The following is a 14,084-nucleotide window of genomic DNA, read 5'->3' as shown; positions in this document are numbered from 1 at the left end:
AAAATGAGATAATATGGTAATTTAAATAATGTTAGGCGAGTTTATTTTTGTGTTCAAATACTATGAATTCATGGATTTTTTTTAATGTAGTGTATGTGTTTTAGGATTGTATTTTTAACATGACACATGACTCCATTAAAGTTTGAAATTTTGGCTTATCTTGAACATTACTATCCTCTACCCTGGAATAAAACATTGTCAAAAGAAATGATTAGAGAATTGCATTTAGGAATATGATTTACTATTGAATGTTATTGCTGGTAGGACTTGTCAAGGAACAAACCTAGAAATAATCTCCTTTTAGTATATCTCAGAAGCAATCCCTCATTAATGTAGAAGTTACTTCTGCAACATTTTTGCTTGCCTACTACTGCCACAAAGTATTGATGCATTGTAGGTTTTTAAATCTTCATGGACATGTTTTTTTTTTTTTCTTTCTTTAATACATGGACACTGTATTAACTATCTGTATTTTTAATATTAATATTTTTAATATTACTGTTCAGTTATTGATCTTTTTCCTTTTTGTTTGTTTGTTTTGACAAGATCTTGCCTAGGCCTAACTTTTGCCTCCACCTCATAAGTGCTGAATTAATTATAGGAATATCTTTTACATATCCTTTCCCTTATCCTTTTTTTACATATCCTTTTTGCACATTAAAGACATTGGTCCTTATGATAGAAAAATTTACAGTATTTCCTCTACATTGCCATTTATCTTTATTTATTAGGGTTTTCACTAAGTGAAAGGTTTTGTCAATGTACTTAACAATTTTTTTCTATTCTACTTTGATATGCATTTCTTTAGTTTCAATTATTTTATCTCCTTTCTCTTTCTCCCCCTTCCTTACCTACCCCCATCTTGCCTTTTGTTTTTAGACTGATGTCAGATACAAATACTGGATGATTGTCAAATAGAAATGACTTCTTTTTTCTCCTTTGCTCACTTCATTCATGAATCATCTATTATTTCCAGAGTTCCTATGCGTAGTGCTTCAGAATTTTCTAGTATTTTCATTTCCATTTGAATTTATTCATCTCTTTATTTTTGATCCATGACATTCTTAGTGGCTGAACTTTTCATGTTAAAGTTTAAATTATTCATGATTCAGTCTTTCTTATGTACTTTCCTATGCCAGAAAGCTTTGTTTCTTATTTGCAGGATTCCTCATAATATTTGTATTTAAAATTACATTTTTTTCTCATTTACTTTTTTTTATATATTTTTGCCTGGACCTGCTGTTAATAAATGTCATGGGGGAGCAAAGTATTCTAGAGTCACTTTAAGTGGTTTCTCTGTTGAAGGGTGTCCCTTTTACTGCTGTACAATGTTTCATTAACATTTGGTTCTGCTTTACATGATCCAGTGCTCTCTAGGTTTTTAACTATATCTTATTTTAGTTCGAATCCCTTTCATCAGGCATATCTATCCCTTTTGAAAAACTTTGCCACTCCTTTCTTTACAACTTCCTATGCCTGCCATTTTGTTTGGTCCTAGTATGGTCCTAACTCTGTTTATCTTCTGTCTTTGGAGATTTATGACTTGATGTCCTAGTTTTATTCTTGGCATAGATTTTTATTACACTTTCTCTCTGTCTCTCTCTGTCTCTGTCTCTCTCTCTTTGATCTGAATAGATTTTGGAGAATGTGAATAGGATATGATCTATTTGATACTTTCTTTTGAGCTTTCTAAATACATACATGTTTTTAATTAAAAGATTTTAGTAGGGTATAACATGAAGAGGAGATCTCTTTCAGCTTTGTTTTCATTAAGTAGATTTTATGGACCTCTGAGTATTTTTGTTATTTTAAAAACAACTACAGAAATGGAACATAGCCAGACCTGGTCACTGTGACCATGATTTATCTGCTTCCTCTGTGACCTGCAGTGATGCCTGAATATCTGCCTCCTTAGATGATGGATTAGGTCAAGTATCAGAGCCTTGAGTGTGAGAAGGCTTTTATTTTAACCACGCCTCTTGCAATATAGCTTTAAAATAATTTATTCTTTGAAAATTTCAAATATGTATGTAGTGTATTTTGATCATATTACCCCATACGCCCTTTTCCAAATCCTACTAGATTCACTGCACTCCCCAAGCCCCTTCCCAACTTAGGCCTTCTTTTTGAAAAGTAACCCCCTGAGTCAGAAGTAGAGTGACCCAAATATGCATGCCTGTGAACCTGTGCACTGGAACATGGTCAACTTGTCCATGGACACACTCCCAAAGAAAATCTGATTTTCCCTTCTCCAACAGCCATTAGCTGCCAATGGCTCCTGTGTAGCTTTTGTGTCCTAACAGGAGTCTTGTCGCTGCAATAGACTACTTTTCTCCTGCCAACCCCCAAAAACGACGTCTACAAATGGAAGTATGAGCTTTTCCTTCTAAATGGGGGATTCTTGCACAAATTCCTAGTCCAGTTTCCTGTTGAATGTATGTACCATTGTTATTTTCTCTAGGTGTGTATCAGTTTTACAGGAATCGTGACAAGAGATTGAAGAAAGCCAGGAAATCTGATAAAGCTTTTGGATATTGAAATTTTGGAAATAATGTGATTAATGTCAGAATAATGGTTTACAGCACTAAAAATACCAACATTTGGGTAATAAAACTAGTATACCAGAATGTCAAAGGATAGAATCTCAAAAGCTTGAAAAGCATAATGTCTCTTTTGAGATTAAATTTTTTCTTACATTTGTGTGTGTGTGTGTGTGTGTGTGTGTGTGTGTGTGTGTGTGTGTGTGTGTGAGAGAGAGAGAGAGAGAGAGAGAGAGAGAGAGAGACTGAGTGTGTGATGGGTGTACATGTCATGGAGCTAGTAGAGGTGACAGAATATAGCATGAAGGAGTTGACAGATTAAACCACAAGTGCTATTAACCACTGAGCAATCTATTTAGCCCTCTTCTAAGATTATTTTGGAAAGAACTTTAAATATAAAACATAAAATATACTCTATTGCCAATTAAAAATACTTTTGAATTTTTTCTGAAATCTTTATTTTCTTAGCTGTGAATTATTGCTATATGCACTTTATGGATAGCTAATTCAAACATACTCATTTTACAGATAGCTAATTGAAGCAAATCAAAATTGTTCATTATGAGCTTGTGTGTTGTTTTTTGAACTTAGAGTAACATAAAGATTATTGCGTTATTAAATTTAGTTTATAGGTTTTAGTCAGCCAGATATATCTTATAGTTACTACATGTGGGATAAATACCATTGTAACTCTTGCTCAAAAACACTACATGAAAAGTACGTTTGTATTCTTGCTATTAAGTCTGATTTTTTTTTTTTTACTTCATGTTTTTCTTATAATCTAAATCTGTTACCACCTTGCCTTCACAATTTTGAGTATGGAATGAATAAACAGGAGAGTAATGGAAGAATGGTAAATAAAATATATTCCGGATGATATTGGTATCCCTAATGTTAACTGCAAAATTGTCCTTAATGATGTTGTAGTAACAATGAGCTTGTGTTTGTAATAATGTCAAATTAAAACTAGTGTTGTATCTTTTTTCATTAGGGAGTTCTGGGAAGTTGTTCATTCATTTACAGATGAACAGAAAAGACTCTTCTTACAGTTTACAACGGGCACAGACAGAGCACCTGTTGGAGGGCTGGGAAAATTGAAGATGATTATAGCCAAAAATGGCCCAGACACAGAAAGGTAATTATTGAAGTACAGCTCCATACCTACTGTAAACCTTTCACCTCACACATGTGAGCAGAGGCAACATTTGTGTTGCCTCTGTGTTCTCTTCTGCTATTATATAGAAATTGCCAAGTCAACAAAAAAATCAGTGGAGGGAATATTTTGCCTTTATTACTCAATTGTAAAGTTGACATACTTAAAAAGTAATTGTGGAGCTACATGAGTTCAGAGTATGTCAAATTGGTATGATTTATCCTCTCCTTTGTTTTACAGTTTGTTAAGAAAGCCGTTTTTATGTAACAGTCTATTTAGAATGCTTACACTGAAATTTAGAGGATTCTTAGTTCTTTAAAGCTTATTCTAGAATCCTGAGTTACATAATTTTGACATTTAATTGTATCCTTTCCCCATTAAATACTTACTAATTTATGGTGGGACTGGACGATATATCCTTAGAAGTATGTTGACTTTGCTATACATCAACATATATTTTCATTATTGTCTATTCTCCATTATTTGATACATTATGGCTCTAATTTTAATTAATTTATATTTTCCATCCACTCATTTTCATTGTCATTTTGCCAACTGCATTTCTAATCAGTATTAAAAGAGCACAGACTCTGAAATCTTTAATACTACGTTTGAATTATTTTTCAACTTGAGAGTAAGTTATTTAATGACTTCAGCTTTTAAGTGGGTTTAGTAATATCTTGGTATGTTTGTTGTCTGAAGATTTAAACGAACTACGAAGGTTTAAGTATCTAAAACAATAGAGTATAAACTTAATAAATGCAAAATGTTGCTATCATCACTATCACCATCATATTAGCATTATTTCATAAGATAAAGACCAACTGATGTTTGTAGATGAACAGTACAATGTTTATGATATATTTTAATCTGTAGTTTCTCATTCCAAACTATCTTAACTAGATAAGCATCTAATAGGAACATTTCACACTGAGCATATTTTTTCTGACTTAACGATTTTCCTGTTTTTCTCTTTCTCTCTATTTAGGTTACCTACATCTCATACTTGCTTTAATGTCCTTTTACTTCCGGAATATTCAAACAAAGAAAAACTTAAAGAGAGATTGTTGAAGGCCATCACATATGCCAAAGGATTTGGCATGCTGTAAACAAAACGAAAACAAAAACAAAAACAAGAGAAAAAAAAAGAAAAACGTTAAAAAAACTTAATAAATATAGTAAGAGGGATAATTTGGTGGTGATAGTGTCCCAGTACAAAAAGGCTGTAAGATAATGAACCACAGTAGTCATCTATGTCTGTGCCTCCCTTCTTCATTGGGGACATTGTGGGCTGGAACAGCAGATTTCAGCTACATATATGAACAAATCCTTTATTATTATTATAATTATTTTTTTGTGTGAAAGTGTTACATATTCTTTCACTTGTATGTACAGAGAGGTTTTTCTGAATATTTATTTTAAGGGTTAAATCACTTTTGCTTGTGTTTATTACTGCTTGAGGTTGAGCCTTTTTGAGTATTTAAAATATATATACCAACAAAACTACTCTCGCAAGGAAAACATTGCCACCATTTGTAGACCATGTAATCTTCAAGTATGTGGTTTTTTGGTTTTGTTGTTGGTGGTGGGTTTTTTTTTTTTTTTTTGTCCCTGTATCTAATTCAAATCAGGACCTCCTTTTTTTTCTTTTCTTTTTTTTTTTTCTCCTATCAATTTTCTTTTGAAACTTGAAGTCTTGGAAACAGTGTGGTGCAAGTACTGCTGTTCTAGCCCCCAAAGAGTTTTCTGTGCAAAATTTTGAGAACCAATAAAGATGGAAGGGAGAACTTGGAATGTTTTAATCACAGCCCTCAGAACTTTTCTTTAGTAACAGCACAACAAATTAAAACAACTCATGCCACAGTATGTTGTCTTCATGTGTCTTGCAATGAACTGTTTCAGTAGCCAATCCTCTTAGTATATGAAAGGACAGGGATTTTTTGTTTTTGTTTTTGTTGTTGTTTTAAGTTTACTGGGGAAAGTGCATTTGGCCAAATGATAGGGTAGTCAAGCCTACTGCAACAAAATTAGAAAGTTTGTTGTATAAACAAGCATGTAAAAGTGCACTTAAAATGAATCTTTATTATTACCTAGATTTTAATAGACAATCCAAAGTCTCCCCTTCTGTTGCCATCATCTTGTTTAATCAGCTATTTTCCAAGACACACGATCAGTGTTGCAGCATAACAGAAAGGATGGCTACTGTGCCTTGTGTTACTTAGTCACACAGTAAGCAGGCCTGCAAATGAATGGAACTATTACTCCTGAGAATTACATTGTATATCCCCCAAATTAAATTTTACTTCAAAAAGTGTTAAATATTTCATGTGCTATAGGAAAGTACAAATAGGCTTAAATTACTGGATATTTAATGTAGTTTCCCATTCGTAGTCTTCTATGTCTGTGATGTTAATTTCTTTTGTTGCATAATAAAATAAAAGAATTATGTATTTTTAAGGAGATACATACTGGTATATCATTTTACTACAAGCTGCAGCTAATTTGTTGAGCTTGTGCCTTGATTGTTTTAGTGCAAATCAACCTTATATTTTAAAATTGGCAGGGGAAAATAAGTAGCTTTCAAATCATTGGAAGTGGGAAAATGATGTCTGTCAGAGTTTTTTTTTTCATTCTTGTAGTAGTTGACACAGAACTATTATTTACTGTAATGCTAAATAAAGCAGTGGCTTAAAAAAACAAATTATATCTTAATGGGAAAAAGAACTCAGTGCTTTCCATATTGTGATTAGGTAATGTGGGTTTTTTTCTGGGCTAGCCTTTAGAAAACTATTGTGGTATGTATGCTACCTTGATTTCTAGGACCCCTAAATGTGACTATAGTCATCTTAAAGGGCCTCTCTCATCCACTGTGCTTCTTACGTATTATGAAAGTAATAAGAAGACAAATTAAGTGGGTACATTTTATAAAATAAATTTGTGAAGAAATTTGTGTTCTTTAGTTCTCAAGTTTTATTATCACTACAGTATTGAAGTAGTTGTGATATTATACCTGTGTGAAAGTTTTCAAGTGATAATATAGATTATCAGACAGAAGTAACATCAATATATTAATTGAAAGTGGGAAAAAATACCCTAAAAAGTTTTAAGAGGAAAAAATAAACTCTGATTTACTTCCTATTCAGTTTTTCTCAGCATGTTACCACATTGTTATGGCTGCCTTTTCATTAGTGCTTTCTTAGAATGTCAAGAAACAGTATCTTATGAGTAAAAGAATACCTTTTACTGTTGTAGAACATTTCAAACTTACAGCATAAAAGCACAGCCTGCAGCAAAATTTTTCTGGAGACTTGGCAGCTGCAGCAAATGAATTGAGTGTCTGATTGTATATATTGTGGTTTATAGTTAATTGTGTGATCAAATCCACTTACAATTACCTTAGCTTTATTTGGAGATACATCCCTGTATAGGAAGGTATATATCCAAGGAAACCTATAAATGAGGCTTCAGAGAACTTGTTCATGTTAATATGTGGCAAATGCTTATAATTGGGCAGCATCACTCCCTGTTTCCATAAGGTGGCTATGCTGAAACTTAAACCTGTTTTAAGGAATTTTTTCTCAAGAATCCATATAACCTACTGGAGAAAGAAGTGTTTTTCTGAGGCTACTCTTTGTGATGTTCATCGCTGTACTTGCTGATTTTAATACTACCTTTATCCTTTCTACCCTTACCACAGCCACCAGAGTAAAATAATAATAGCAACTTCTACTTGCTGCTTCTCTTATCTTTTCTCCTCTTATTCCATTGATCACCATAGATTTTTCTGTCTCTTAGGTATATGTGTGTACACACACACATATTCATATTCTGGACTCACTGAATCATATTGGCCCATGGAAAAGGAAGTCAGAGAGTTGAAAAAGACTAGATTGTTGAAAGCAAGTTTTTGTGACTGCTTTCTACCTTCTCTTGTAAGCTAGATAGCAGAAGCCACCTTCTTTATGCTACCCACACACTTCTCTTTATCCCAGCAAAGATGGCAGCTGGCACCTTAACTCATTCTCCTATTACTAGTCCCTCAAATTTTCATGGAGGAGTCATCCAGATGCAGTTCTCTGTAAATGTATGTGAGTCATATTTAACATTTTCTTATTCTTTGTAAATCAGATTCCTGTAAATTCTGAAGAGAACTTTCAGTGACTGCTGAGTAACTGTGCACATGGTTCTTGCACAAAATAGGTCAATCACTGTAACTTGAGAGGTTATTCACCTTACCAAAAGTCATACAGCCAAACTAGTGGTATGGGTGGGCCCATATGACTACCTAATATTTGTTATCTTCCCCCTTAAAAAAAAAATCAAGTATCAAGTTAAGATTCTTAGACTGACATGCATGGGACCTAGGATCATTATCCTAATTATTTTTCTAAGATCATTATCCTCATTATTTTTCATTTCCCCAAAATTCATAGAAAATGATGTGGAAGGAATAAGGAAAATAGTAGTACAGAGTGGTTGAGATTAGTTATTACAGCGTTCAGTGAAATGACTCCCGAGTTTAGTTTTGGCCCTGCCATTCCCTTGATTTGGATTATACCCAATTGTACCTTATCTCCAGGGTGGTTTTAATGAAATTACCATACAGATGCTAGATAACATCTTGGAAGACATCCTGAGAGGAGTTCTCCTAACATTTGCTTGTGAACTAAAAAAAAAAAAAAAAAAACCAACAAACAAAAAAAACCAGAGATTGGAAATGTCTGTAATAAAGATTTTATTTTGGAAGAATTGACCTTATCTCATCCACCTTTAAATGGAAGAGATGTGCTTTCTCTCATCTTTGTTTGAGATAGTATAAAATTCACCCTTTTAAAAAGTGTAAAATTTGTGGTCATAGTATATTCACAGAGTTGTGAAGTTGTCATTATATATAATTCCAGAGCATTTTCATCACTGTAAAAAGTTTTCTGTATCCATTAGTTGTGACTGCCTGTTCTTAACCCCCAGACCCTGACAACTACTCATCTACATATGCCTATGAATTTGCCTATTTTGGACATTTCATGTTAATGGAGTCATATGATATGTGGCCTTTTTTGTCTGTTCCCCCACCATCCCCAAAGTAATGAGTTCAAAGTACATCCTTGTGGTAGCATGTATCGGTACTGTTTCTTTTGTGGCCGAATATTGTCATTGTATTGATATAATGTATTTTTTTGCTTGTCTATTTGGTTGTGGATAGTTGTGTTGTTTCTGCTTTTTGCATATTATGAATACAACTATGAATACTTTGTGTACACATTAAATTTTCATTTCTCTTATGTCTTGTAAGCATCTTATGGTTTTAGTTCTTAAATTTAGGTCTTTGATCCATTTTTGCATGTGGTGCATTTTAGGGATCCAGTTTCATTCTTTAATATGTGAGTATCCAGTAGAACAAATAACTAATTGTTACATAGACTAATAATTATTTCTTTATGAGTGAGCTTGGCATCCTTGTCAAAAACAAAACACCCCCCCCAACACACACACACACACACACACACACACACACACACACACATACATACAAGTGACCGTAAAAATGGACTCTTGGACTTTAATCCATTGTCCTATGTGTCTGTTCTTATGCCAGTACCACATTGTCTTAATTGTACCTCTGTAGTAAGTTTTGAGTTTAGAATGTGTGAGTTCACCAACTTTGTTCTACTGCAGGATCATTTTATCTGTTCTGGGTCCCTTGCATTCCACATGGATTTTAGGATCAATTTGTTAATTTCTGCGTAAAAAGCACCTGAGATTTTGATAGTTTTTGTGTTGATTCGATACATCAGATTGAAGTATGTTGGTATTTTAACAGTATTAAATTTTCTAATCCATAAACATGGAGTGTCTTTCCATTTATTTAGGTCTGTAATTTCTTTTAATGCTGTTTTATAGATTTTAGTGTATACATCTTGATTTTTTGGGGTTAAATGTTTTTTGAAGGTATTTTTCTTGATGCTATTACAATTTTTTTTAAATTTTTGAGTTATTCATTGCAAGCATCTAGAAAGAATTGAATTTTGTGTATTGACCTTGTATACTATAGGTATTCTGAGCTGATTCTGTTTGCCAGATTGTGCATCTGTTAATAGAAATAATTTGGCTTCCTTTCCAATCTAGATTCTTTATTTTATCTGCCTAAGTGCCCTGGCTAGCACGTCCAGTATAATATTAAATAGAAGTGGCAAGAGTAGGCATCTTTTTCTTGTTCCTGGTATTAGGGGGAAATTATTAGTTCTTTCACCATTAAATAAGATGTTAGCTGTGGGTTTTTCATAGATGCTGCAAAGTTGAGGAAATTTCCATCTATTCCTACTTTATTGAGTGTTTTTTATCAAAAAAAAAAAAAGAGTATTGAATTTTGTCAAATGCTTCTGTATCTATTAAGGTTGTCATGTAGTTTTTGTCTTTATTCTATTGATATGTTGTATTACATTGATGGATTTTTGTATATTGAACAAATCTTGCATTCCTGGAATAACCCCACTTGTCTATGCTACATAAACCATTTTCTATGCTGCTGGATTTGGTTTGCTAGTATTTTGTTTAGCATATTTGCATCTATATTCATAAATGATATTGGTCTGTAGTTTGTTTTTTTTTTTTCTCTTATCTTTGGTTTTGCTATCAGGGTAATACTGGTCTCAAAATATGCCAGAAGCTTTCCAGCTATTCTTAAACCCAGTGAGGTGTGTTTGAAATGACATACTTTTAGACTTAATCTGTGATCTTTAGATACTGGGTGACACAGGAATGGTGATTGACTCTTGCAGTGATTCCAAGGTAAGACATGACTGGAGTGTCCTTTGGCAGCTGAATAAAGGGCAGTTAACATCCATCTTTGGTCAAGATGGGTGTTTCTCACGAGCTGTGTGTAGTTGTTAGAGGAGATAAGCCATCAGCTGTCTTAAGAATTACCTTGCACAAATGACCTCTCTTATTAAGACACACATCTAGAAGCTGAGTGCTACCCAACATAGATGCATTCACAGTAGGAAGCATTGGAAGCTAATGGGCAAGCCAAACAATCTCAGGTGGGATTGCCAAGAAGGTAAATTTTTGAAAGAAAGTTATTAATACCCCACTCCCCACCACAACTTCTCATAATCCTAACAACTTGATAACTAAGACAATATCTTTTCTATGATTCCCCCTAGTACAGAAGTGCCCTAAGTAGCTGTTAAGCTTAAAGGATGATGGAAGGAATGTGTATGTGGGTGTGGCGGTTTGTGGGGGTGTCAAGTTGCTATAGGCCCTACATTCAGGCTTTACATCCATAGGAAGACCTGAGCAGAAAGACTTAAAATCTTCAGTTAAGAATGTTGTGCTAGAAACCTCATCCAACTACTGAGGGATCTGGATGCAGAGATCCATGACTAGGCCCTGGGTGGATCTCTGGGAGTCCAATTAGCGAGAATGAGGAGGGTTTATATGAGCGAGAATTGTTGAGACCAAGGTTGGATAAAGCACAGGGACAAATAGCCAAATGAATGGAAACACATGAACTATGAACCAATGGCTGAGGGGTCCCCACTGGATCAGGCCCTCCGAATGGGTGAGACAGTTGATTGGCTTGATCTGTTTGGGAGGCACCCAGGCAGTGGGACCAGATCTTGTGCTCATTGCATGAGTTGGCTGTTTGAAACCTGGGGCCTATGCAGGATTGTTTGGCTCGGCCTGGGAGGAGGGGACTAGACCTACCTGAACTGAGTCTACCAGGTTGACCTCAGTCTGTGGGGAAGGCTTTGCCCTGGAGGAGATGGGAATGGGGGGGGGGGGGGGTTGGGGGAAGGTGAGGGGGACGGGAGGGGGGGAGAACAAGGGAATCCGTGGCTGATATGTAGAACTGAATTGTATTGCAAAATAAATTAAAAAAAATAAAAAAAAAGAATTAGACATTTTAATATTTAAGTACAATGGGATATTTGGTGCCCACAAAATAAACATTTTGTTTCCTGAATATGACCCTAAAAGTCTCAAAGCTTGATGTTTCCTCACCAGAAAAAATAGAGACCACGTTTAAATAAAAACAAAACAAAAAACCTTTTTTACCCCACCAGCATTATAGATACATAAAATCTGTATCATCAGATCTATGCAAAGGGTTTAAGAAATGTGGGATAATATCTATGATGAAGAAAGATCTATATGTTAAACATTTTAAAAGTTGCTGTTATCATAGTCTAACAGAAGTTCAAGTGTTTCATTAACATTTTTTTCATTAACAAAACTATTGGATGTTTGCTGTTTTCCAGGTTGCTGGATGCTTCAGTTTAATTCAGAGCTGCTTTGCTCAATTAAGGTGTCATACACAGAGAGGATCTTATTGGACTAGACGTATATGCAAAGCCTAGAGTGTTTATAATAGTGTATAAATGCACAGTTTGGACTGTTTCCCTGGAGTATTATGATCAGGAAACAATTATGGAGGGAGGAGAGAAGACTAAAGATAAAGCCCATGGAAGAACTATCATTTGAGAATTACACAAAGAACTCACAGTAAAGGAAAATGAGAAAAAAATGGTTTATTGGTTTGCTTGACTTTATCTATGTTAACCTTACTAGATCAGGCTTCTTAAGGTTAGGAACTTGCTTTTGTTTGTAGCTCTGCCTGAGGGATCTACATCAAAATATGAATATATTTTTTGTAATCATACAATGATCAGACTGTCTTAGAATCTTATTTTCATCCTACTTCTTACCATCTCCATACCACTAGCTCTATTTTCCAATTACAACTCTCATTATAACTATTAGATAACCTGATACATACTGTATGAAATCCAGTTAGCCAAGTGCAGATATTTCAAATAGTTGTAATATTAACTCTAAAATAATTGTTAGTTATTCTCTCAGGTCCCATCACTGTGCTTCATTGTGTATTTGACCTTTCTTGGTGATTCCAAAGATCACCGTAGTAAGATTTGTTTTGAGGGACCTTGGAAGATTGGGAGATGGAGCAAAGGTTCCCATATAAACTAGACTTGCCTAGAGATAGATGTAGCAGGAAGTGTTTCAAGATAAGATTGTCCAAAGGGATTCTAGTTTGTAACTAGATGGTGTACACTTGGGTAATGGAAGCCAGCCTATTACCTAACTGCATTTCAGAAGTTGTTTCCAAAATGCTTGCATCTTTTACGAGCTCCCACTGAGAGCTTCCAATATAATAATTTGGGACCAATATATATTTATATTGTGTTTCTCATAATGTGTACCATAGTTCTTCCAGGTCATTTGTATTTGTGTATTCAGTTTTTGCTTTTAGTTCCTCACTGAGCTATACTAGAGTAGGGATAGTCTCACTTTTTTTTAATCCCAATGACCACTCTGTAATTCATATCTGTTGATTGAATGTATGAATTAAATGATTGCAAAGACATGACCTGGTTAGCCAGCCAGACCTTTTGCATACTTCTATAAAGCTACCAGTAAAAAGAAAAATTATTACAAAAATTGTTCCTGTATATGAAGACCCATCCTGGGTACAGCTTTACTAACATTCAGACACTCCTTGCACCTTTTCTTCATTGTGCAGGATAACACAATCCTAAAGTGGTCTTATGTTTACACCCATTTTGGAAAAACAACAGAAGAAAATGAGCTTGCTTTTCCTTTATTTCTTAAAAGGTGATGGGTAAATCCATCAGGTGTTTGTATGTGACTTTAAACCATCCCTTCATTATTATGCTACTTTTTACTTATTCCTCCAAGTCCTTAAATTGCATTCATAATCCCATTACCTATGCAAGGGTATATTTTTGGTCTTTATGATCTATGCTTTCTGTTTCTACATAACCAACTCATAAGGGAAAGTAAGGAAATGAAAACAGTCCATGTGAAATTGTCATGTAGAACAAACAGCACTTACTTTTTGAGATGTAAGTCCTTTCCCTAGTTAGGTGCCCCTTTAGTTATCTAGTAACACTTTAAACCGGCAGTTATTTAATGATGAGCTTAGTGGTGTCAATGCGTTTAATGATGAACTCTGTGTTTTCTATCACAGACGGTAATATTTGGGAAATATGTAGAAGTACTGGTCAAGAGATCCCTAACATTTTCATTTAAATGCCAAATGCTATTACACACACACACACACACACACACACACACACATGTCCCAACCACTTAAATGGTAACAACTTCAAGGAATAAAGTCTAAAATGCTGACTTCTCACTAGAGAGAAAATGGCTAGTATTTTAGGTTATACAAGAATATCTTTCCAGGGCTGGAGAGATGGCTCAGAGGTTAAGAGCACTGACTGCTCTTCCAGAGGTCCTGAGTTCAATTCCCTGAAACCACATGGTGGCTCACAACCATCTGTAATGAGATCTGGTGCCCTCTTCTGGTTTGCAGTCATACATGCTGTATACATAATTAAAAATTT

General features: G+C 34.5%; 1 protein-coding gene and 1 long non-coding RNA gene across 32 annotated transcripts in view; one reads left to right on the top strand and one right to left on the bottom strand.

The window, feature by feature from the left end:
* Window positions 1-10,224, top strand: part of Ube3a (ubiquitin protein ligase E3A) — a 93,208-nt gene extending 82,984 nt beyond the window's left edge. For all 3 annotated transcript variants that reach the window (XM_052712404.1, XM_052712406.1, XM_052712405.1), the window contains 2 exons: window positions 3,532-3,675; window positions 4,682-10,224. In XM_052712404.1, the coding sequence (XP_052568364.1) occupies window positions 3,532-3,675; window positions 4,682-4,802 (265 nt within the window). In that variant the 3' untranslated portion in view covers window positions 4,803-10,224. The remainder of the gene's footprint in view (window positions 1-3,531; window positions 3,676-4,681) is intronic.
* Window positions 1-14,084, bottom strand: part of LOC128094214 (uncharacterized) — a 107,665-nt gene that overhangs the window by 29,175 nt on the left and 64,406 nt on the right. For 8 of the 29 annotated variants that reach the window (XR_008212858.1, XR_008212872.1, XR_008212876.1 and 5 more), the window contains one exon: window positions 5,784-5,932. The exons of the other annotated variants lie outside the window; for them this stretch is intronic. This is a non-coding gene — a long non-coding RNA (uncharacterized LOC128094214). The remainder of the gene's footprint in view (window positions 1-5,783; window positions 5,933-14,084) is intronic. 29 annotated transcript variants of the gene reach the window in all.

This window comes from Peromyscus californicus, unplaced genomic scaffold (genome assembly GCF_007827085.1).
Source record: "Peromyscus californicus insignis strain IS unplaced genomic scaffold, ASM782708v3 Scaffold_4__1_contigs__length_199733344, whole genome shotgun sequence".
Lineage (NCBI taxonomy): Eukaryota > Metazoa > Chordata > Mammalia > Rodentia > Cricetidae > Peromyscus > Peromyscus californicus.
Note: the sequence above shows the minus strand (reverse complement) of the source record. Positions and strands in the feature narration are given on the sequence as shown.